The sequence below is a fragment of the Channa argus genome, chromosome 8 (genome assembly GCF_033026475.1).
Source record: "Channa argus isolate prfri chromosome 8, Channa argus male v1.0, whole genome shotgun sequence".
Lineage (NCBI taxonomy): Eukaryota > Metazoa > Chordata > Actinopteri > Anabantiformes > Channidae > Channa > Channa argus.
Genome location: NC_090204.1, coordinates 2,951,177 through 2,973,553, shown reverse-complemented (window position 1 = coordinate 2,973,553; position 22,377 = coordinate 2,951,177). Strand labels below are relative to the sequence as shown.

The 22,377-nt window shown below is 39.9% G+C and overlaps 4 protein-coding genes across 6 annotated transcripts; 2 read left to right on the top strand and 2 right to left on the bottom strand.

The window, feature by feature from the left end:
• The first annotated feature begins 21 nt into the window (after window positions 1-21).
• On the top strand, window positions 22-4,147 carry agxta (alanine--glyoxylate and serine--pyruvate aminotransferase a). 2 transcript variants are annotated; one of them, XM_067512796.1, is made up of 12 exons: window positions 22-528; window positions 910-1,102; window positions 1,332-1,396; window positions 1,472-1,572; window positions 1,655-1,725; window positions 1,849-1,933; window positions 2,023-2,121; window positions 2,243-2,312; window positions 2,779-2,874; window positions 2,968-3,096; window positions 3,208-3,324; window positions 3,435-4,147. In XM_067512796.1, exons 1-11 carry the CDS (start codon window positions 370-372, stop codon window positions 3,313-3,315), a joined length of 1,176 nt encoding a protein of 391 aa, XP_067368897.1. In that variant the 5' UTR covers window positions 22-369; the 3' UTR covers window positions 3,316-3,324; window positions 3,435-4,147. The 2 variants fall into 2 exon arrangements, with proteins under 2 accessions (XP_067368897.1, XP_067368898.1); XM_067512797.1 differs by lacking the exon at window positions 3,435-4,147 and having other exon boundaries at window positions 3,208-3,399.
• Window positions 4,148-4,207: 60 nt separating this feature from the next.
• Window positions 4,208-6,818, top strand: dtymk (deoxythymidylate kinase (thymidylate kinase)). The gene is made up of 5 exons (XM_067512798.1): window positions 4,208-4,479; window positions 4,604-4,712; window positions 6,034-6,124; window positions 6,237-6,434; window positions 6,537-6,818. Exons 1-5 carry the CDS (start codon window positions 4,350-4,352, stop codon window positions 6,645-6,647), a joined length of 639 nt encoding a protein of 212 aa, XP_067368899.1. The 5' UTR covers window positions 4,208-4,349; the 3' UTR covers window positions 6,648-6,818.
• Window positions 6,819-6,847: 29 nt separating this feature from the next.
• Window positions 6,848-13,814, bottom strand: atg4b (autophagy related 4B, cysteine peptidase). 2 transcript variants are annotated; one of them, XM_067512795.1, is made up of 13 exons: window positions 13,712-13,814; window positions 11,990-12,091; window positions 11,826-11,897; window positions 11,603-11,701; window positions 10,134-10,235; window positions 9,973-10,045; window positions 9,271-9,350; window positions 8,840-9,036; window positions 8,221-8,299; window positions 7,926-8,071; window positions 7,723-7,779; window positions 7,528-7,621; window positions 6,848-7,418 (listed from the first exon to the last, which is right to left on the bottom strand). In XM_067512795.1, the coding sequence occupies exons 1-13, from the start codon at window positions 13,719-13,721 to the stop codon at window positions 7,345-7,347; spliced, it is 1,185 nt and encodes a 394-aa protein (XP_067368896.1). In that variant the 5' UTR covers window positions 13,722-13,814; the 3' UTR covers window positions 6,848-7,344. The 2 variants fall into 2 exon arrangements, with proteins under 2 accessions (XP_067368896.1, XP_067368895.1); XM_067512794.1 differs by having other exon boundaries at window positions 11,990-12,121; window positions 13,712-13,760.
• Window positions 13,815-15,028: 1,214 nt separating this feature from the next.
• Window positions 15,029-22,377, bottom strand: boka (BCL2 family apoptosis regulator BOK a). Its single transcript, XM_067512423.1, has 4 exons — window positions 21,691-22,377; window positions 20,771-20,899; window positions 17,940-18,103; window positions 15,029-16,349 (listed from the first exon to the last, which is right to left on the bottom strand). Exons 1-4 carry the CDS (start codon window positions 21,902-21,904, stop codon window positions 16,224-16,226), a joined length of 633 nt encoding a protein of 210 aa, XP_067368524.1. The 5' UTR covers window positions 21,905-22,377; the 3' UTR covers window positions 15,029-16,223.

The following is a 22,377-nucleotide window of genomic DNA, read 5'->3' as shown; positions in this document are numbered from 1 at the left end:
AGATTTAAACTGCTCACTAACATGGAATATTTACACTTAAACTGACGATCATCTGTTTAGAGACGAACCCAGTCAGCTCAGCAAAGCAAACAGTGTGGCAGTGTAATAGTTAAGCTTGACACTGTGGAGATTCAGTAGTCAATAATTAACATTTGGGGACATGTTTAATGAGGTCCTTATCTTTCAAAACTGCAAAGCAACAAGCTACCTGAGCTCAGTGTGCACAGAGAGAAATGAGTGCTGACTGAAGAAGAAAGAGATAAAAGCAGAAAACATTGGTCAGACAGTGGGGAGTGCACAGCTGACAATTCACTTCACCCATTTCCACGCCTTTTTGTAGTTTACTGCACTTGTCACACTGCTGCCAACATGTCAAACATCTCTGTACCCCCACCAAAATGCCTGCAGAAACCTCTGCTGGTTCCTCATCGTCAAATGTTTGGACCGGGACCTTCCAACGTCCCGCCTCGCATCTTGGAGGCCGGGGCCAATCCTGTCATTGGACACATGCATCCAGAGACATTTGAGGTAAACAAAAATGATGTAGTCTAGGCAGCATGAAACTGGCATAAGAGGAAAGCATGTGAGCATTTTTAAAGCTTTGAAGAATGTCTATATACTATATTTAGTGAGTATAGGAATAACTGTACAGATAAGAAGACTTCACTCAACAGCCTTTAAATACCGGCGTGCAACTAGTATTTATTTTCACTCATTAGTAATTTCAGACATTAATGCCTTAAAATGTGAGAAAATATAATAAAGTGACAACCCAGTTAAGCCCAGGTTGACATGCAATGTTGTCAGTAATGTAATTTCTAACTAACCTGAGTTAGAGTCACTATTTACACTCATCTATATTTATTCTTCATGACCTTTTCATATACATTTGCTTATTTTATGTTACAGATAATGAGTGATATCAAAAGTGGAATCCAGTACATGTTCCAGACTCAGAACAATATGACATTTGCCGTGAGTGGCACCGGCCACACGGCTATGGAGTGTGCCATCTTCAACACAGTGGAGCCCGGGGAGAGCATGCTGTCTGCAGTGAATGGCATGTGGGGAGAGCGAGCAGCAGAAATGGCTGAAAGAATAGGTGGGACTGATGGTATAGTACATATTTGTTTGTGAAAAGACCAATTGCAGTAAGTGATTTCAATACTTTCTGACTCCCCTGCCTGTGGCCGTCAGTCCCAAGACCACCGGATCACAGCGGCCTTTCAAAACTGATGACAAATACATAGTTGGTTCATGGGATTTATTTGCAATACCACATTTTTCTGAGGTGATTCAATCACCAACAATCCTGTGTTCCAATCAAACAGGCGCCAGAGTAAATACCATTGTGGCGCCTCCTGGTGGCTTCTTCACTAATGCAGCCATTGAGCAGGTACAGTGCCCTGACTCTATTAAATCCTACAGTGTGTCACAGCAGCAATGTGAGTGATCACTTATCTCATCATAGGCCTTGTCCAAATACCGGCCCGTCCTGTTCTTCCTTGCACATGGGGAATCTTCCACTGGAGTCTTGCATCCTTTGGATGGAATCGGACAGCTGTGCCACAAGTAAGACCCAGTGCCTCATGCCTCAGTCATCTATGACAGAAGGCAAGCAGATGATAGCCGTGTTATGATTTGTGTTTTTTAGGTATAACTGCCTGTTTCTTGTTGACTCTGTGGCTTCCATTGGAGGAGTGCCTGTGTACATGGATCAGCAAGGTTTAGAGCCTACTGCAGCTGATAAAAACATGAATATGTTTGTATTATATTGCATAATCTGTTTTGACGACACTAAACATCGTTCTTTTGTGTGTGTGCGCATGCGATTATGTGTATTGGCAGGGATAGACATTCTGTACACCGGCTCTCAAAAGGTTTTGAATGCTCCTCCAGGTACAGCACCAATCTCCTTCAGTGACAGAGCATGGTGAGATATGCACCTTATATGCTTTCATGTAATTGCTTCAAATATATACAGTTTACCATAAATCTATTTAAGGACACATTTGCCCACAGCCAGAAAATATTTAACCGAACATCAAAGCCTGTGTCATTCTTCTTGGATTTGAGTTGGCTTGCAAACTACTGGGGATGTGATGGAAAGCCATCAAGAATGTAAGATGGTGTTTTTTTTCTTTGCAAAGAGGATCTGATATCATTTTCAAATAGTTTAATATGTAGCTATACTTGCCCAGTTCCGCTTTATTGTTCAGTCATCTCTATTCATTCTCTGTAGGTATCACCACACTGGTCCAGTTACTGCTTTCTACTCCCTCAGGGAGAGTCTGGCTGTCCTCGCTGAAGAGGTGGGACATGTGTTAGAATGACCGAGTGAATTTTCCTCTGGCGTCTTCCTGGAGCAGCAGTTCTGTGCAGATAGACATTAAGCAATGTGTTGGTAGAACAGTGTCAAAAATCTACTACTATTGTAAGAAGAATCCACAAGGTCTTTCATAAGTTTTTATGACCTGATGCTAAAAAAAGAATATGATTCCCGTCAGCTTCAGATGTCCTTCAAACATTTGCAGACGTGCTAAGCAAAGCTGGTGGACATACTAAATAATATACTTCACATCAGCATGTAGCGTTGTCCGTGTTAGCAGCTCATAGGCATTGAGCCCAAAATATCACCGTAGTAAAGCCTCACAGAGCCTTGTGCAAAGAAAATACATATTTACACACTGGAAATACAGTTTATGTACAAGTGGTCAGGGATGTTTATTGCTTATTGATGTTTGTTATATGTATGTATTTCTTTTTTATCAATCTAAGGGTCTGGAGAATTCATGGGAAAGACACAATGAAGTAGCAGAGTATTTCCATAGTGGCCTGGAGAGCATGGGACTTAAACTTTTTGTCAAAGAAAAAGTGAGTTTTACCAACTTGTAGTGAAATTCTTCCCAAAACACCTAAACTGATAAAAGAGAGAATTGTAATCTACTAATCCTGACTTGGTTACAGAAAGCAAGACTGCCTACTGTTACCACTATTGTTGCTCCTCATGGATATGACTGGAAAGAGATCACAACGTACCTCATGAAAACACACAATTTAGAGATTTCTGGAGGCCTTGGACCATCAGTTGGCTTGGTAAGAGCATGTGTGTTTACTGTAGCTTATATACTCACTGACAATATGCCTATCAAGAAGTTGCCAAAGTCTTTTGTATAGTAAATCCGAGTTTTATTTGGTCTTTTTCAGGTGTTGCGTGTGGGACTGATGGGATATAACAGCACCAAGGCCAATGTCGACATGGTGCTGGCAGCGCTGAAAGATGCTCTGAAACACTGTCACAAGAGCAAAGTGTAACATGTGGCATTCTGAAGATAACCATGAATCAGTGCTCCATTAGGAAGTGACTGTGTGTAATAAATTAATGATCAATCCGTGTAATTGTTTTGTGCAGCTCAATCAGTACTTGACGGGCAACAGTTGACTTGTCTTTATTATGTTCTTTTTGCAAGCAACTGATGTCAAATGATGGGTGAAGGCAACTGAGCCACTGTAATCGCCAGCAACTAATTATTCAACAAAGGAAAATAACTATGCACAACTATGCACATAAAGTCTCAGCTACTGCATTAATCATAAAATTATAAGCTGATGATATATATGTTAATAATGTTCAGTAGTTACATTTTTTTTTCGTTTGTTTTTCTTGACATCAAAATACTTTATTAACCATACCACACGTTGTATCTTGTGTATGTCATGTTAAGGCATATTTTGAACAAGATGGCAGTGTTTTTAATGCTTGCTACTAAATAATAAAGTCAAAGAAAATTAAATAATAAAGCAATTTACATATAAATATAAACCTGTATTTTATAGTAAATTTAAAAATGATTTATCTCACTGCCTATTTTTACATTATACATATTTTTAACTTCATTGTTGTAGATTTGTTGTTGTTAATTAAGTTTATTTTTACTATCTTAATTCAAACAGGTTTGATCCTACAACCAATTTTTTTCATATTTTATAATTGTGTATACATATTAATCCATCTTGGATAGAAAATATCAAATTCATTTTAAAAAGTTAGAAATATATTTCTTAACTGACGTAGACAGCGTTCTATTGTTTTCCCTGTCTGTTAACAACACCACCGTATTTTTTATTTCCTATCATTATATCATTATTAATTTATTTATCGAGTGCCGTTTGTACATTTTCAATAAAGGTAACAAAAAAAAACGGAAGTGCGTCGCCGTACTTTCTTGTTGACGGCTGCTTCAGTAAAAGGCGGGTAAATATTGAGGCCTGCTGACTGGTTGAGATTCATTTTCAAACCTTGCTCGCCTTTGACGGTCTTTCAATACTCACCGCATCCCTGATAAACTATGGCGTGTAAGAGAGGAGCGCTCATTGTCCTGGAGGGAGTGGACAAGGCCGGGAAAACCACGCAGTGTAAGAAACTGGTCCAGGCGCTGCAGCAAGAGGGTCGAGCCGTGGAGATGATGAGATTCCCCGGTGAGCTTATTTTGTTAGCATTAACATTGGTGTGTGGATGTGGCAGTTCCTGTGTGTAAGAAGTTCTTACTGTTGTGTGACCTTAGCATGAAATAATGGTGCTGTGCTGGTTTGTGCGCTGCAGAAAGGACAACAGCCATCGGCCAACTGATCAGCGCCTACCTGGAGAATAAAAGTGACCTGGAGGATCAAACGGTGCATCTGCTGTTCTCTGCCAACCGCTGGGAGCTGGTGTAAGACTCTGTTTTTTTTGGGGGGGGACACTTCCCATACTTCCCATACTTCCCATACTTCAGTTCCATTTATTATTAGCAAGAGCACGGTGTTCAGTCGAGTTAGGTTTTATCAAGTTGAGTGTTTATGTAAAAGATAAACCTTTTAAACCAAGTAGACGGTTTTCCCACCAGGGATTATGTCATAGTGAAAATGCGGGAAAACTGTTGGTACGTGTCATTCCAATCGCAAAAAAACAGCTTTTCATTGTTATGTGTGTGCATTAGTGAAATTGGAGACAAGCCTTGATTTGGAAAAGGTACAGAGCCGGCCAAGCTGTCCCATGACTTTCCACAAACAATTTCCCAGATGTCTGAATAATCAAAGCCGTAACAGGAACTTATTTCTGCTGGAACATTAGTTGATTGTTGACCTTGAGGTCTTCTCAGTTACTGGCATGTTGTTTTTAGACGGACTGCTGCTGTTTACCTGGTTACATAAAAGATGCTATCTGGATGTCCAGAAACCAAGAGTTTAATGACTTTTTTTATTTTAAATATTTGAAAATAATGTAATCTGGGCTCAGAACACACGCTATAGTAATGTTGTATCTATTATTACCTCAATGCAAGTTTTACATGTAAAAGTATGGAATAAATGGGTTTCCATGCTTAATTTAAGCAAAAGAAATATAAATACTCTGTTTTAGAAGTGTTGTTACATTTTGGATTATTATTATTATTATTATTATTATTATTATTATTTTGTATTCTTTGAAGCTTATAACATGAACATACCAAAACCAAACTTTGTATTGTGCAGTTCAGGCTACAGTGGCAGTTATGCCTCTGTCAAAAAGAGCTATTGACCAGAGAAAAGGTTTTTATACCTGTGAATGTCCCTGAAAGTTAGGCTGTAAAATCTTAATAAAACTATTTCAGTAAAACGGTTCGTTAAGCACTGGGGACATTTGGAGCCTGTACTTTTTTTTTTTTTTTTTTTTTAAGGAGTGGAAAAATTCTTCAGCGCTTCAGCATCATCTGTCCATTTATAGACTTGAGGAACATCTTCATAACAAACTTAAAAACTCAAGTTGTTGTTTTTTTTTTCTATTTTTTTATGTGACTTTTTGAAAATGAAAATATAGAATAGAACCAGCCATATTTGATCCTATTGTACTACATTTACATAACTTAAATGTATTTAACTTTTAGTTTTTGCTGTTGACAACATTAATGTGCATATTCTAATTGTTTGAGAATAACCTTGAATGGTACATGCAAATATTATAGCCTGAATTTTCTTAAGCAGCAGAATGAAATTGTTGTTTCTAATAAACAGACCTTTGATGAAGAAGAAGCTGGAGCAAGGCACCACTCTGATTGTGGACAGATACGCCTTCTCTGGAGCTGCTTTCACCAGTGCTAAGCCGGTGAGTCTTTTCTTAGCCATTCAGGCTTTTTCATCCATCAGACAGTCCGTGATCAATAGCGTTCATCTTCTGAGAATAGAAGCCGAAACTTGACATGTTCTGTCATCCCCAGGGGTTCAGTCTGGACTGGTGCAAGAAACCTGATGAGGGTCTGCCAAAGCCAGATCTTGTTATGTTTTTGCAGCTAAGCCCAGCTGAGGCGGCTCTCAGAGGTCAGTTTGGAGAAGAGAGATATGAAAATAGTGTTTTCCAAAAAGCAGTTCAACAGAATTATGAACAGCTGATGAAGGATCCTTCAGTCAAGTGGCAGGTATGAGTCAGGCCTAGATTGCAGACTTATTACTAGTTGACATCTTACATGTGATTCAACTTAAAATATTAAATGTGTCATAATCTCAATTGTCTGTTGCAGGTGATCAATGCTTCTCAGAGTATTGAGGATGTACACAAGGACATCATAACCCACAGCCTCAATTCTATCAACACAGCTCACAACCTGCCACTTGGGGCGCTATGGAAGTAAATTTAAACCAACAGTCTGTATATTACAAGATTTAGTTAGTTTTTTTTTATATAATATCACACTTTGTTAAAACTGGCAAGAGATCACATTTTCAAATCTTATTTTAATCTTACATGTGTATTGTTCTGTCACCTCTATATATAATGATTAAATAAATTATCTTCAAATGAACTAGTGTATAGGTTCAGACTTGGCGAGGATACTTTGCATGAACATTTAATACAGCTTTTCTGCAGATTGGACTAAATTTGGTTTCATTACAGGCTGTTACAGACTTGAGTTATTAGTGACAAACTGCTTAAGCCATGGGCATCATGAACCATTGTGTTTCTATACAACAAAACTGTTATGGCAATTTTACTTATGGAGTCAGGGAAAGGCACCATATCACTTCAGAATAAACATTTAAAGTGTTAAGACTCGAATGGAAACATGTATGTGAAGATGTGCATACATCATTTATCCTGAGCTCCTGCTACGGCTTCCACCAGGCAGTCTCCATGTTGGGATACAGAGAGCAATCAGAGGCTGTTTGAGAAGAACGCTGTGTGACACACACTTGACTACACCCCTGGAGCTGGACGGGCTCAAGAGGTCTCCAAATAATGTTCATCCCTTCAGGCTTTCCTTCTGATACAGAGAAGAGACGGAATGTCTCGCCTACTGTCGAGAACAGTAATCATTGTTCATATGATCCTCACAGGGACAGGATCTCAAACTCTTCATCCTCTGAATCAAAGAACCGCTCCAGCCGGTCTGAGTCCGAGAAATCTGTGAAGTGAGTGTCAACACATTAAAGGAGAGGGGTGGGATTGTTAAAATTCATCACTAATTTAAATTTTTGGAACGTATTTATGCAGAACATAAGAAGTTTAGGTACCAGGTGTAAGGTTAAGGGCATCCACGCTGACCATATGAGAAGGCTGACTGTCTACTAGTTCAAACATAGGCAGGCCCCCTCTGTTGCAGGATAGCTAGAAGAGAAGAGCCATCATTCACAACCTACTAGAACAGGAAAGTAATGCTAAAGATGAGTCAAGGAAGCAACAAAAGGGCAGTGTTCACACAGACATACCCTTCTAATGCGCATACACCAGTCATCAAACTCATCCTCTGTTCTACAGAAGAAACCCTGGCACATGGGGGGGAGAAGGGGAAAAAAAAAAAGGCTATGGAACATCTGAGTTGGTGTAAAAATACTTGCATTCATGTTCAACAATGGGCTCAAGTTTTAGAGACAAAATTTATGGGCCATAAAACCCTCCTTTATATTCCTACCGCTGCAATGGACGGGTCCAGTTCGCAAATGTGCATGCGACAGGGTGGGTGTTGACAGTGGTATGTCTCGTCAAGGACCTGGCCGTCTTCACTCGGCTCTACTGCAGGCTGTGTGGTGTGTGGGTCTAAATAGATGAGTTCCTCTCCTGAAGGGAAAAGGGGAAGGAAAGTAAAAAAAAAAAAAAGCATGTTCATAAACAGATAAGACTAGACAACCTGAAACTAATAGATTGATTTGCTTGCAAAGGATTATTTGGTCTGCTTTATTTCTCAAAGAGACCATGTCAAAACATACCAACAAAACCAATGAAGTAATGGGCACTGTTGGGTTTTCCACCAATTACACCCAGCGACTGGGGCAGCATGAAGCATTGCTGTGAAAAGGAGAAAAGAGTTTCTCTCACTCCGGCTGAATTTGCTTCAGCAATAGGATAATTAAAATACCAGTTTACTACATACCACACTGCCAATCCATAGCTTTTTTTTTTTTTCTTTTTTTTTTTGGTGCAAGTTGTATTTACTTTAACCTGCAGTGACAGCCCTCTTTTGAAGTTTTAAACCAACATTAGGTTGGTGAGAACAAGAATATAGTTTGAACATAGTGAACTCATTAGCAACTCAACACATGCTACAGGCAAGGCACAACATTAGCATTCATCTGGATCTGTGTTTCTGACTACTTCATCAATTTAAATCAAATATTCACTACATATGCCTTGATGTTTTCTGTGCTACCTATTGGGAAGCTGGTAAATCAGTATCAAGAGCTATAAAATATCGAACCAGTCACAAATAAGGAGCTGTGTGCAGTCAGTGTAACTAATTTACCCCCCCAACCTTTTTCTTTCCTGTCTCAGAGCAACATGTTGAACATCATTGAACTAATATGATTGTTAGTATACTGTATGTCCCACCTTAAGTGTTTCGATGTAGGCCTCATTTATATCGCTCAGGCCCAGCCTTAGGGGGATAAGCAGTACCAGAGGTTTCCACAGAACCGTCTCCTCCTCAGCAAGGGCACATGCTCCTTCCATGCAGCCATTCAGTTCCCCCAGTCCTTGTGATTCTCCACAAGCTCCTGCAGCATCCAGCCAGGGCATGCAGAGATGCTCTGAGATGAAGAAAAAAAGAAAAAAAAAAACACCATTTTACTGGAAAATGTTTATGGTTTGTGGTGCAAAAAAATTGTCTGTTGTCTGTTTTAAGAAATTTCAGTCAAACTTTGACTGTGGTCTATCAGATGGAGGAGTTCTTACAGAACATTTAAATCTCAGCATGGTCTGTAGTTAAGCCGGGTGTACAAATAATGGTAAAAATCTCAAAGTTGCAACACAGCTGCACTCACTGATCTCTTCAATGACCACAGTGTTGTCCATTGCCACATGTACAACTAATCTGCTCCACGTATCAAACACTGCCAGCTTCCTGAAATCAACACAGCAGATTGGGAAAAGTTTAAGAACACTTCCTACTTTCTGAGAAGACACAATTATCATTGGTTTAATTATTGAACAGTGAAAAGTCAATACGTGGAAAGGGTGGGAAAAAGAGATAAGACATGAAAATAGGATGCAATACAAAGACCTTAATGACTCACAGTATGTCTTGATCCCACTAACTAAATGTGTGCTTTTGCAAAAGATTGTGATAAAGCCAAAAACATAAAATAATACAAAACAGCGTTGGGTTTGAGTAGTTAACTGGCTGAGAGAGAAAAAAAAAAAAACAGTCTAGCTCAAGCACTAGAATGTACAGGCAAGTGTAAAGTAATACCTGACCCAGGGGACTCTTGATATTCAAGCCATAAAGTCAAGAGGACAGGAATTCAATAGTGCCCCATTTCCAATGAGGGTTGGTTTGTGTTGCATCACTTGAAATACAATATGTTTGGGTTTCGGACTTGGCCAAACAAGCACTTTGACTTGGGATTTTTCCAATTGCAAAACATAATAATGAAAAAATAACTCCCAAAAAATAATCAATCCACTAATTGATACTAAAATAGCAAAAATGAAATTCGGAAACAAATGCAGCATGCAATACTTACTTTAAAACCTGGGCAACTGTGTTTGGTCCATACCACTGGCCTATGGGCTTTCCTTCCCCGACTCCCATCTGGGCTGCAGCAGCATTTAGGAACAAAGAAACTATTTTAGGATTGCCTGAGCAAGCCCTTGATGTAATCGGAAAGGTTTTGTCAATACTTACCAATCTGATGGATGGAGTAATAGCTGTCTTTTTTGTCAATGAAGGCGTTGAGAATACTGATGTAATCTTCTCTTTGTTTCTGGCTTTTAGCCCATCTCCAGTCTGACAACAAAAAGTTAGTCATCATGCCCATGTCAAAAAAGCTCGGCTTTGCTGTAGTCTACACAAGCGAGACGACCCGCTAATGGCACACACACTGATAAAATCCAGTTTCATTTACAACCCCAATTCAAAAACGTTGGGACAATGCGGAACTTAAATACAAACAGAACGCAATGATTTGCAAATCTTGAAACTGAGACATTTTACCACTTCATGGAAAATATTAGCTTTTGAATTTTGAATTTGATGGCAGCAACACGTAAAAAAATGTTGGAACAGGTTGTTGTTTACCACTGTGTAGCATCTCCTTCTTTTAATAACTATCTGTAAGACATCTAGATTGAATTGGGAAAATAAATATTTGGGATGAGACATCTAGAGGAAACTTTTCAGCATCGATGGAGTCTTTCCAGATGTGTAAGCTGCTCACGCCATAGCCACTAATGCAGCCTCATACCATCAGAGATGCAGGCTTTTGAACTGTCTGCTGATAACAAGCTGGATGTCCCTCTCCTCTTTAGTCTGCAGGAGACAGCGTTCATGTTTCCCCAAAATAATTTCAAGTTTTGATTCATCTGACAATAGAACAGTTTCCTATTTTATCCTTCGACCATTTTAAATGAACTTTGACCCAGAGAACAAGGTGGCATTTCTGGGTCGTGTTCACATCTGGCTTCTTCTTTGCATGATACAGCTTTAACATTTGTATATTGCACAGTGAACTGTGTTCACAGACAGTGATTTCTGGAAGTGTTTCTGACACCATGCAGTGATGTCCAGTACAGAATCCTGCCTTTTTTAATGCTGTGCTGCCTGAGGGCATGAAGATCATGCACATCAAGTTTTGACCTTCGACCTTGTCCCTTGTGCACAGAGATTCCTCCTGATTTTTTTAATCTTTTGATGATAATATATATTGTAGATGTTGAGATCTTTTTTAGACAGTGATTGGTGAATCTCTATCTTTACATTCTGCCTTTCATAAATGCTCCTTTTATACCCAGTCATGTTACTGACCTGTTGCCAATTAACCTTATTAGTTGTCAAATGCTCCTCTATTAGTTTTTTTTTGCAGCAATTACTTTTGCAGCCTTTTGTTCCAACTTTTTTGATATGTGTTGCTGCCATCAAATTCAAAATGAGCTAATAGTTTCCATTAAATGCTCAAATGTCTCAGTTTCAAGATCTGATATGTTGTTTATGTTCTACTGTGACTAAAATATGGGTTAATGAGATTTGCTTATCATTGCATTGCATTTTCTTACATTTAACACATCGTCTCAACTTTTTTTCAATTTGGGTTTTACATCTACAACTACAAAACACATGAATGTGCATCTGTGTTTTTGTATCTTTAGCAAGCTTACCTCTGCCTAAATGTCTACGCATCAAGGCCTCACCGAGGATCATCTGGCCACATCGTAACATACATCCCCATCCTGTATCTGATGTTGGTCCGGTCCCACCTGTAACACACCGAAAACTCACCTGTAAGATCCTTTTTGTAACTAGAAGTGAAGAACCAGATGACCCCATCTCAAAACTCATGAAAGGCAGAGGAGAGGAGGCTGGGTTAAAATATACTCTTACCAATCGGTTGGAAGTTTTTTCTGTAAGTGAACCACAGTCGTGAAGTGACATCTGACAAAATATCATCTTTCTCTATATGAAGAGTAGAAATTGCCGTATTACAATACATCCAAAGAAGACAGTATATTCTTGCTAATAGAATTCCATACACTAAATAGTCCTACCTGTGAGTGCACTGTATTCTTTTCCTAAGATCCACACAGGCTCTGAGGTCTCGGGAAAATCTTCAAACTCACCAAAACGAAGTGTGTCGTATGTTAAGGTAGCTGCAGAAGAAGACGCAGGCCAACTGTAAGCTTGTGGAAAATTATAAGGAACAAACTGTTGGTGATTGTTGTATTGTTGATCCACTTGATGCAGCTAATAAAAGGGAAGCGGTCCATCTGAGTATCCATTAGTTGCTTGACAGGAAATCCAGGCACACCCAGGTAGAAGGTTTTGTGTACACCCATCTCTAAAAGGCATTTTTAACGCAGGCATCTTTAAATTAACCTTTATATGCATTGAGTTAAGGAGTCATGGTCCTATGGGACTTAATCAAGATCCTGCCAAATGTATTTCATAGTTACAAGAACACAATTTATAAATAAGCCACATGTAGTTCACAAAAAACAGCTTTCCAGTATTTTATTTCCGTAAAGGTGATGTTTGTTGGAGAGTGTAAGACCCATAGGTAAGACCCATAAAAATGCTAAATGTTACTTTTCCCATAGTGTAAATTGATACTTTGATTTTTGTGTACCCTGACCCTTGCTGCCTGGTACAATGCCACATCTTTACAATTCGTTTATGATCTCTGAGTATAAGTCTGTAGTCTTCTACCTTGGCCCAAGAGAATCCTGGCAACATCAGTATAAGTTCTTTAAGAGCATTTCCTTATGCTATAGGAGACATTTTAAAGCAGTTTGCACAGACTGGACAGTACTCTAAGGACTCAAAGAGCACAACAGTATTACAGAGTACTCATCACAAGTAAGCTGAACTTGAATGTGTAACACCAGTTTATTTACCTGACCTTTAATAAAGGACATATGAATGACAAATATATTTCATTACCTGGTAATAAATCTGTAATTAGGTAGGTGCTTTTAAAAACGCTGACGACAAAAGGCAACCAAACGTATGCTCTATAGACCTGTCATTGTTGCTAGGTATAATATTGGGCGCAACACTAACGTGGCCCAATACAGCACAAATTTGTTAAGATGGAAAAATTGACTACCTGCAAAATTACTACTTAGCTTGGGCACGGAAAAAATGTAACTTACAGGGTCATAGTAACGAAGGGATGTATTTTCAGTCGAAAAAGAAGTAAATGCAACACAACGCCAGCTCGCTGTATGTGAATGTTACTACGTATCCACACGGGTCTTGCCTCATACAGACAAACCCCTCTCACAGCTTATAGTGTCCCGGTGCTAACAGTTGTTAAATGACTGATGTGATGGTGACAGTGCATCGACTGGAATCTCCGTCTTGGGCGTAACGCAATGTTAGCATAAACAATTAATCTAAGGACATAAAGGTAAAATATTATAAGAGAAACTTCACGGCAACACATGACAATAACTCAGATGGCATCTGGACACCGTGCGCCAAGTTATACGACTTCACAGCGAGCTGACAACGCAGGGAAAGCACCACATTTAGCATTAAGAGCAGGCTAACATTAGTTAGCAGTTAGCTTTAGTCATCACTTTAGCAGGCTAACGTAACCGAGGCTACAAAGCAATAAGGAGTTGTGTTGGACTGGAACTGGCAGTTCATCATGACAAAGCAGGAAATGTGTTGCCAGGTTTTAAACTGCGAAGTTCTTATTATTGTGTGGCTACACTAGCTTGCTAATGGACAAAAGAAATGTTATTTAGCTGTAAAATCTCGCTTACCTGCATCCATCCCGACGGTCTTCACCCTATCTTGTTTGTTGTTCTCTGCACTCCGACACGCTGGACCAATGGGAAGAGAGTCCTGCTACGGAATTCTGGGAGAGGCGGAACGTTTCTTAGACATCCAATAAGATCAAGAATAGGGGTTATTTTTTTTCTCCCCTTTAACCAATCAGTAGTGGCTGACGCATCCTTGCTGCTTCGTGCTACTGTAAACGTGTTTACAGGGTATTTTTATGCCCCCAACTTACAAATATTTGAGCTAGCACTTTGTATAAATGCTTTTTATTTAATTTATTACATTATTAGTTCCTTAGTTTAACAATCAAAATTACTTTATCTAAAAAAACAGGATTGGGGCACTGCTAGCAAACAAAGAAAGAAAACATATGACAATGGTTGTGGAAGACATTTGAAACTGTGCTTATAAGAGATTCCATAGATAAACGGCTTTCAGCTGGTCCCTTCAGGGGACCAGTTCCTGCCCCAACCCTCCCTTTTTTATCCGGGCTCGCCTTTGTACCGAGGTGGCCGTTGGTGGCTGGGCGGGGCCAAACCTGGTAAAGTGGAATTAGAACCCGCGGCCTTCTCCATCTCAGCCCAATGCTCTACCCCTGAAAAAGTTGACAGAGGATGATTCGCGGATTACAATGATTCGCCACAGCGGGTCATTCTCCGCATGTTGATTTGGGCGTTTTTTTTTTTGTTGTTTGTTTGTTTGTTTGTTTTGTTTTGTTACGTCGGATGCCCTTCCTGACGTAACACCTCCCCAATTTCTACCGTGGACGACTTACCAACTGTGACAGGTTTAAGGTTTACTGCAGACTAGGCTACCACAATACATTTAGTCAAAAGTCCAGATGTCTCCATAATTTCCTTAATTCAACATTGACACACACTTGCATTTTACCATAGCAACATATATCATTCTAAATATGGAAAATATATAATTATTTTCACCTACTGTACCCAATAATAATTTTCAACATTTGTGCTATCCAATACAGCATGTTACCCTTCTGAAAGATACTGAAACATAGCTTCATTCTTCTAATACGATTTCCTCAGTTGTGGCTCTGTAAATGTACCAATGCAGTGATCTCTTGAAAAGCCACACAGAGTTGTGCGTTATACACAAAGCAAGTCAGCTCACACATACACAAAAGCCTTCTGAAGACTTTAATGTAGAATAATTGCACTGTACCGTACCACATTTTGATAAAATTTACCCTGACCACTTACCTTTTGGACAGCAGCTGCCAACTAAAATCTGTTTATTGACAACTTATTATTAATTACCAATAAAAGGACATGAAGGATTATTGTAAGAACCATTTATTTATGTTAATATTTACAACTGACATTTGTGTATTTTCTACACCATCTAGTAGTACTACATGCCATATAAAAGTGAAGTTATTCATGGAATAAATGTTAAATGTACTAAAGTGCTAACTCAGAGAAAATATACTGTAACCTGCATTTTGGCAACAAAATTCAGCAGAATAACACTACCTCACAGGACAGAGAGACTTGCACTGAATATACAGCATTGTCTAAAATAAACATTTGTAGTAGTTCTAAGCTCAATTCATCTGGGTTATTAAGGTCTGTGTGGGGTGTGAAATTTGACAATTCATTTTTAAAAGCAGGGCAGTGTAAGTCATTTTTTTGGCCCATCACTTGAATTGGGGAAAAATAAAACTGCAATATTCTGCCAATATCTTAATATAATTTGAGAATATTGAGTAACTACCCTAATGCCTAATAAGAAGAAGCTTAAATGATTAAAACACACTGTACTGCAGTGTAAACATTAATAAGTTAATGAAACCCCAATAAAAACATGTTATTTCTCTAGACCAATGACTAGAATATGACTGCATGATTTTCAGAACTGGAATTGTATTTACAGAGCAACTTGTTATGATACATTTTCTGCCATAATTGAGAATAAGTGTTTCACAAAACCGATGCTGCTAGGATGCCGCTATCATTTCTTAGCTAAAGCACTGTAAGGAAAAATTGAGACACCATTGTCGGTAAGGCTGAAACATTATGTAAATTGGGAGTCAGAAAAAATACACACTTTTCTTTTTCTCAACAAATTTTCTCAAAACAACATCCTCATAAATGGTCTGGGGATCATTTGAATATTCACTAGCTACAATTTTCAGCCACCAGGGGCAGCCAAAACACTGCCAAACAGGTATCCAAAAAATGCCTGTTAGGCCGTTTGTGGAACTCTGAAGAGCTAAAAGGACTTTTTATTATTTTTACATTCACGTCAAACATGTGCTATATAGCCAGTACAATATATAACAACAATTAACAATAAATAGAGTAGAGGAAGCAGAAATAGGAAAGTCAACTGGGAAGGGATCTGTGTTCATCAGTAAAGGCTCAGTGCAAATGAGTGTAAACAAACCAAAGCAGCGGACGCGTTAGTGGAGTGGTGCTGCTGGGGTATAGTGCTGGTCAGTCGGCTCTGAATCCAGTGTGCGATTGTCTTTCACTTCTCCCTGAGGAGGTGTAACACGATGGCCTTTAGGTAGTGTCCAAATGCAAAGGCAGCAGACACCAGCCAGTGAGAGCTGAAGCTGGGATCAGTGTTCACCACGCATTTTGTAACATCCGCCTGCAGCAGCAGAGAGGACAGAGAGGTCATCCCACAGAGCTCACTAAATTAATGCATGGAACAGTGCAGAAACATTTGAAGCAAGTTCTAAAGTGTGTTACACAGTAATAAAAATCCAACACGTGTTCTTGATTGGGCAAAATGCTGAGAATCTGCAATGGCAAGATTTACAGCCTAACCACAAACATGTTATTTCAGCACCAAAAGCCACTCAGTAATCTCAGCTATGCTCACTCCAACAATCTCCTTGTATATAAATCAAAACTTTCATAGACAATTAAATACCACAGACAGTACACCTGGTTTTTAGGGGTTTTCCTGCATGCTGACATCATCTCCCAGCGTATAAAGATCAGTTTGTTTTGTGAGAAATAGGTCCTCATTTGTGCTTCTGAGGTCAGTTACACAATGTTTTGCTCTTCATCTTGTCACACTCCACTTATTTTCAACACAAAACTAACTCGGGTGCCATATTTCTGCATGCTCGCATTTGTTCGCTCGCTGCACTCTTTCCAGCACAGCAGACTGTACACAGAGGCATGTTGTTTATCAGATAGGCAATTTTTTATTTATTTTTTTTGAACAAATTCTTGTCTGCAGTGGTTCCTTATGTCACTTTTCATTACTATAAACCATAAAGTTACTGGGCGATTTCAGTTTCACTCTTCCTCATCAGTGCAGCCACTTCTCATTTCATCAAGTGGCCAAATTCCAATTCAGTGCTCATAAAAACAACAACCCTAAACACGAACCTAGTTATCGATGATTATTTATCAGGGCGGTATGAACACAGTCAAATCAAAAGTACAAAAATCAAATCAGCCCACACACAGCCACCATTGCATGGATTGTGCAGAACGAAACTGAGATTTTAGTTATTGGTGTCATTTTTGCCTCAGAATGGAATTTTAAACTTCATGGGTAGCGAGTCACTAAATCGGCTTTTTGTTACCTCAAATCTCTGGCTAAAGTACAACCATATTTCTCTCTGAGCAACACAGAGACTAATGCATGCTTTAAAATCCAGCAGACTGGACTTTTGAAATGCTCTCCCCTCTGGACTAACCAAATACCTTATAAACCAGTTAAGGATTCCAAACTCCCGACAACGACCAGAAGTAAACAACACATACAACTTGTTGCCTGTCAGCTTCCATATTGTTTTTAAAATTATTTTACATGTATTTAAAGCAACTCATGGTCTTGCACCAGCCTACCTGACTGACATGATTCCAGTGTATGAACTAGTAGTCTATCTACTCACACTTACATTCACATCAACAGGCGGGGAGAACATGCAAACTCGACACATAAAGGCACGAGCCCACAACCTTCTGGCTGTGAAGAGGCAGCACTAACCACTCCACCACTGTGCTGCCTTTGTCTTATAACCTTATAGTTCTATGTTTATTTCATGGTCCTTTTGTTTCATTAATTTTATAATAAAAGTTTGATTTATTGATTGATTGTGAAAATTCGGGCCTTGTATGATTAGCAATCGTCATCCGCCGCACAAACACCTAATCAGGTAAAATAAATGGATGAATGAATGAATGAATGAATGAATGAATGAATGAATGAACCCTTTACCCAGCCTCCTCTCCTTTTCAGCCAAGAGGTCAGACTCTTGCGGACGAACTCCCCCATGCAGTCCACAATGGTATGGACCATAGCTGGATGACCGTGGCGTACACAGTCCACTGCCAAGGCCCCAGCCACAGCGTACAAAGAAACCACCTTTCCCCATGTCACACCTGACAAAGACACACAAGTATCAAAACGGTCAGAAACTCAGAACACATTTGATCAAAGTGGTAAAACACAGCATTTGAGGGACTGCTCTTTCTTAATTTCTTAAGTATGTTTCAGGGCAGCAAATGTCTCTGTCAGCAGAAAGATGGATGAACACATTATGAGTTCTCAGAAGCCACACATTAGGCCTGCATAGCTGTCTGTCTCACCCAAACACAAGGCTCAGAGCAGCAGCCAGGCACTACACCTCACTATATTAGAGAGCAGATCGTTTTTCCAACTTAGTCCACGTGTCGAGAAAAGCTCTCTGCCATCACACCGTTTACAGTAAGAGCTTCAGACTATTTCTGTACTGTTTATATGTCCATCCATCCTCTGACATTGTCGCCTGATTCATTCCCAGAATCTCATAAACGGAGGTCATGTTTCTCTTTAATGGTGGAATGTGGAATTTACCAGATAGTAGTCCTACTCTGTGAACCTTTAACACGGCTGTCTAAGATTTGGTGAGATAAGAGGAGACTAAGCTTAGATTTGCCTTTCAGACAAAAATGTTGGTATTAACTGTCCTGAAAATAAAACATTAAAGAAATTAAACAGATCTGAGACGTCTGGCACCGGAGTTCTGCCTACTTGCACTGATTATCCTACATCATGGAAAATGAGCAGAGTGGGGGATATTTAAGGAACAAGTAGCATCTCCCTGCTGGAAAACATAAGGCTGAGTCTTTTTTAAGAGTAGAGGATTGGTAATAATTTCATGCAGAAGTTGTAGAAAAACACAAACTCAATGTCCAAGTGCACAGATTTGTTTTTTTAATTACATGTATGCAGCAGAGTGGATAGCTTGGAGGGAAAACACATGGTAGGCTTACTGGTGTTTTAAGGCTCAGCTTTAACAGCGCACAGAGATGGAATAATAGGTGCATGTTGTGTCCTGTCAGTGAAGAATCCACAAACTGAAATACATTGACAAGTGATTTATGGTTCTGACTGGCCACATCACAGACATTATTATGAGAGGCAGGACTCCAACTCCAGCTCATTACTGAAAGATATATTATGTAATAGGAGTCAGATGGAAATGTTAGTTAACTGTTTGTTAAAGAGCACAGAAATCCCAAAAATCATTTAATCAGCTGACCCGATTAAGCTGTGTGTGCTCAGAATCTGCTCATTCACATAAATGTAAGAAGTGTCCGACCTCTGAAATCAGCCTTACTACTGAAAAAATAACCTGTTTGCTTGGACAGGAACATTATCTGAAACAGGAAAAAATGTGAATAAATAGTGGAAATTGGGGCCACAAAGCTATATTACAGATTTTTAAAAAAATTTTTAACTTTTGGTCCATTGATTTTAATTTCCAAATAACATTAGAAACCATAAATAATATTACGGATTTCACTGAGAAACATGGACCCACTTAAGTCCTCATTGAGTTGAATCAAGGGGTGTTTGAAAGGCATTTGTACCATGAAAAACAACATTAAGAAGAAAAAATGTTTTGCATGAGAACAACATAATGTCCTTTCACCCCGGTTTTTGGTTTCCACCTTCACCTGAGTGAAATATTTGCTTATTCAGCAGCTGAATCCTGTCTGCTGTTCGGGGCCTGGCTGAAAAAGGCATTTTCAGAGCTGCCTGAGAGTCAGGTGAAGGTTTTCTCTAGATTTGAAGCAAGCCACAACTTTTCCATTACACATTGCTCCACTGTATCACATATAACATACTGTAGCAAAAAAATAAATAAAAAAATGAATGACTGGATTAGCTTTGAATAAAAGACCTCATCCTACCTCATCCTACACTGCTGCATGGCGAATGATGCGGGATGTGTTATCAGCGTGACACTGGTGTCCGAGCTCATACGTATAAGAGAAGTTTGTGGTTACAATCGACTATTGCCGATGACTTCCTCTTCCCTTTGCAGCGTTCTTATTGTCAAAGGCTTCATTTTTATCCTGTAAACTGACACTAAAGCCCCATGACACTTTGTTTTTCCTTGAGTAAATCTCTAGCTGCTGTGATGTGTTTGGATTAATGTGGACACAATTATAGTTAGATTTTTTTACCTAGCAAACAATATTTCGGAGCAACTCCGCTCATTGTGAGGACCAGACTAACCTAACTTTCTACACTTTCCAGTTGACTTTTAATTGCCTTTGCAGCAACTTGCTTTGTTACACCCTGAGGAGTAAGGCGGCTGAGATTCGTGACCTAACACCCAGGGTGGGGTCCAAAACTGTCTGCAACAATCACTCGCTCAATCAACATGATAACCTAATATGGAGTGAGTGTTTCCCAGGGTTGCCCTTCTTGTGAGAGGGATAATGAGAGCAGCAAAATTATTTCTGACTGACTGGAGAATCCTGTGGTCAGCCTGTCTGAGAAGTATTTACATGAGCATGTTCACCAAAAAAGAAGAAGTGATGTGAGTACACTACAATTTATTGTGCTTGTCACAAGCTCCAAAGTTCCTCCCTCCTAGTGACAACCAAAGAAGGACTTCCCCAAATGAGCAAACGTCTTCCCCTGTTTTCAAGTCCACACAGGTGAGCCTGTGTCAGAGTTAAACCATGATAAGGAAGCACTAAAGCTGCTTCCCACGTGCACGCCCACAGGCATGGCTCTGCAGTGGTGTAACTAGACTTTTAAGGGAGACCTACCTGTGGAGAAAATGTCTGCAGCCACAGCTAAGAAGGCGTCGGACACCACGCTTTCTGAGGCCACTGTGATGTTGAGCTGGCGCGCTACGTTGCGGTAAATGTTGGGTCGAAGGTACTCCAGCTCATCACCTGGCCAAAAGACAAGAGACTAAGTCCAAATGTTTCATTAAAGCTAATTCTCTGTTGACTGATAAGGAAAACTGACTTGCATTCTGCATCTGACAGGCAAGACTTCTGTGTTTAAATCTGAAAACACTTCAAAATCTGATTGCATCTGATATTTATTTATTTATTTTGTGAGCTGGGGATCCTTGGGCTCAGTTGTCTTCACATATTGTGGACAAATTTCAGGATATTCTCTGCCACTTGTGTCCACCTCAGCCCCTGTGATTGTTTATTTATTTCTTTTATTTATTATCTTGGTGTTAGATCTGACTTTGCAGTGAATTGCATAACTACTGCTGGTGGGCTGACAAGCGAAAATGGTGAAAACTCAGACTGAAACAAGCATCTATGTACTCTTATCACTTTCCCTGCTGGGCAAGCGAGGTCATGAGTCCCAACAATTTTATACTTGTATATTCATTTAGACACTTTCTGCAATTTTGTAATGGATTTACACTGGTGATTGACTCAGTGTATCTCACACTGAGTGCCTAAAAACATCCTTTTTTTTCTTTTCCCCACCAGGGAGTTATTGCTAAAAATTGCCCTATTTAAGATCGGAAACTAATATTAGCCATTTAAATCTCCCACTATGAGAAGCCAAACAATTGATGGAGTATGAGGTGATAGAAATACAATTAATATAGTCTGTAAACAACACAATGAACCATTTAAGGCTATTTAACACATATAAGCTTCTTTCTGAATATAGATCTACTGTCCATGGAGCTTTGAAAGTCCAAGCCACAACTTACCCAGCCACAGAAGAACCGAGGATATTTCTCCCAGTGCCCCCCCTGATCCAGCCAGTCCATGTTCAGACTTGGACCAGCCTATCCCGGCTCGGTTCAGCCTGGAGTGGATGTATTCACTGCACAGCGCTTTGGCCTGGGACACCAGCTCCTTGTCGGTGGGTGAGCGGTCGAAGACATCGGAGGCAAACACGGAGGAGCGGCGCAACATCTCCATACCCCCGACATCCACCCTCCACCCCCGCCCCTGCCTCCCAGCGGAACCCTTCTCCCCGACTCTAGTAGACAGGAAGATCTCTGGAGATGAGCCTGCACAGCAAACAGGCCGATTACTTTGTGGACATCCTCTGAGAGCCCGGATAAAGCTGATCTAAGCAAACCCAGGCTTTAGAGACAGGAAGGTCTGACACCTCAGAGGTGAGGCGTGGATCCACAGTCACTTTAGACACGCGTAGACTGAAGGTGAGCACAAGCAAAACAAACATACCCGAGAGTTGAGAGGCCGTTACCCCCCAGCTCCAGTATCCCCCCCAAACGGGCTGGTCACTGAGCAGAAAAGTGCCTTTGATCAGAGACTGTTGTGAGCTGAGGATTTACTGCTACAGCAGGAGTAAAAAAAAAAAATTGCTCTGCACTTCACAGACTGACGGGCTTTCCTTCTAAGGGCACTTCTTGTGGAGTCCATAGGCG